The sequence below is a fragment of the Alligator sinensis genome, unplaced genomic scaffold (genome assembly GCF_000455745.1).
Source record: "Alligator sinensis unplaced genomic scaffold, ASM45574v1 scaffold265_1, whole genome shotgun sequence".
NCBI classification, from domain to species: domain Eukaryota; kingdom Metazoa; phylum Chordata; order Crocodylia; family Alligatoridae; genus Alligator; species Alligator sinensis.
The window spans coordinates 138,841-140,796 of NW_005842961.1; the positions used below are offsets into that span (position 1 = coordinate 138,841).

Sequence of the window (1,956 nt, forward strand, 5' to 3'; positions counted from 1 at the left end):
GGGGTAAAACCCAGGCGTCTGGACTTCTGGTCTAGGTGCAACAGCCCAGAGTGAGGGAGTGGCCCTCTGCCTGGTGCCCTTGAAACAGGAGAAAAATGCGACCACCTCTGGGGTGGAGCCTAGTCGAGCACTGCCAACATAACCGTGTGCTGGGTGGGAGGGGGGACACAGGCAGGCTTTGGGCTGCCTGGGGGCCTGGAGCCTAGCTCTGGGCTTGTTGGGGGGTGGGGTGGGTAAAGGTGCCTGGTGCCCTCTGACCCCCTGGCCCGGTGCCCGCAGGCCCGGATGGACAGCCAGAGCGAGGCCGTGGCCATCCAGGCCATTCGCAACACCAAGGGCAACTCCCAGTGCGTGGACTGCGGGGCCCCCAGTAAGTCTGGGGAGAGGGGGCTGGGGGGGGAGGGGCCGTCCTGGGCTTCTGGGGGCTGGCGGGGTCCATGCCCACATGGATGTCTGGGGCCTGGAGGGGCGGTGGAGGCTCCCAATGGGGCTGGGAGAGTCCAGGCAGCATCTAGGGGGGCCAGGGCAGTCTCAGGGGTAGGGGGTTCAGAGGATCCGCGGGGCTGGAGCTGTCCTGGGGGGCCAGGGGCCAGGGCTGTCCCTGGGCAGGGGGTTCGGGAGGTTCAGAGAGCCCTGCCAGGCTCTCACCCCCGGCCCCCCGCGTGCCACAGACCCGACGTGGGCCAGCCTGAACCTAGGGGCCCTGATCTGCATCGAGTGCTCGGGCATCCACCGCAACCTGGGCACGCACGTGTCGCGCGTGCGCTCGCTGGACCTGGATGACTGGCCCTCGGAGCTGACGCTGGTGCTCACCACCATCGGCAACGCCACGGCCAACGGCATCTGGGAGGCACGGCCCCAGGGGCGCCGCAAGCCCACACCCGATGCCTCCCGGTGAGCTGGGGAAGGCCACGGCGAGGCAGTGGGCATGGGGCGGCTCCGGGATCCCGGCCCTCATCCCCGCGCTGTGTCCCGCAGGGAGGAGCGGGAGGCGTGGATCCGCGCCAAGTACGAGCAGCGCCTGTTTGTGGCGCCGTTGCCGGAGCCCACGGCCCCACTGGCCCCGCGGCTGCTGCAGGCGGCACAGGAGCAGGACATGGGCACTGTGCTGCTGCTCCTGGCCCACAGCACCCGTGAGCTCGTCACCGCGGGCACTGGCGACCCCGACCGGCGCTCGGCCCTGCACGTGGCCTGCGACCTCGCCCACGTCGTCATCACCCAACTCCTCGTCTGGGTACGGCTGTAGTGGTCATGGGGGGGGGCCGGGGGGGTGTGATCGTGCCTGTGTGCCCCTGTGGCGGGGGCTGGGGGCTGGCATCACAGCCCTGCCCACTTCCCGCTGCGGTGATGTCATCACTGGGGCATGCCACCTCATGGGCAGAGGGGGTGGAGGCTTTGCCAGGGGACAGGAACCAGGCCTGGGGTGCATGTTACCACATGGTTTTTGGGGGGGTGGAGACTTCCTGTGGCAGCCAATGGGAGCTCAGGAGGAATTGCCCCCCCCCAACTACCTCCTGGGGCTTTGCCAGGGCAGGGGGCAGGAGCCAGGCCTGAGGGGTGTGGAGCCCTTATTATTTTAATGATGTCATCACTGAGGCTTGTGACCTCACAGCCCATGTCTCTGAGGGGACAGAGACTTCCCTGTGGCAGCCAGTCGGAGCACAGGGCCCTGCCCCAGGGCTGTCTTGGGGGTGGGGGGCAGGAACCAGGTCCCCTATCACTGTAGTGACATCATCAGTGGAGCTTGTGACCTCATGGCCTGCATCTCCAAGGGTGTGGAGACTTCCCCATGGCAGCCAATCAAAGCCCAGCTGCCCCCAGGGGCACATGGGGCAGCAGCCAGGCTGGGGAGGCTGCCCTGTTGCTGCCCCCCTCACCCCCTTTCTAACTACCCCGCAGTACGGCGCGGACGTGACGGCGCGGGACGGGCTGGGGCGCACGGCGCTGTACTACGCC

The 1,956-nt window shown here is 68.2% G+C and overlaps 1 protein-coding gene across 1 annotated transcript in view; it reads left to right on the forward strand.

The window, feature by feature from the left end:
- The window catches only part of AGAP2 (ArfGAP with GTPase domain, ankyrin repeat and PH domain 2), a 17,838-nt gene that overhangs the window by 14,418 nt on the left and 1,464 nt on the right, over nt 1-1,956 (forward strand). The window contains exons 13-17 of the mRNA XM_025192694.1: nt 36-112; nt 280-370; nt 672-894; nt 979-1,234; nt 1,900-1,953. Of these exons, the coding sequence (XP_025048479.1) occupies nt 36-112; nt 280-370; nt 672-894; nt 979-1,234; nt 1,900-1,953 (701 nt within the window). The remainder of the gene's footprint in view (nt 1-35; nt 113-279; nt 371-671; nt 895-978; nt 1,235-1,899; nt 1,954-1,956) is intronic.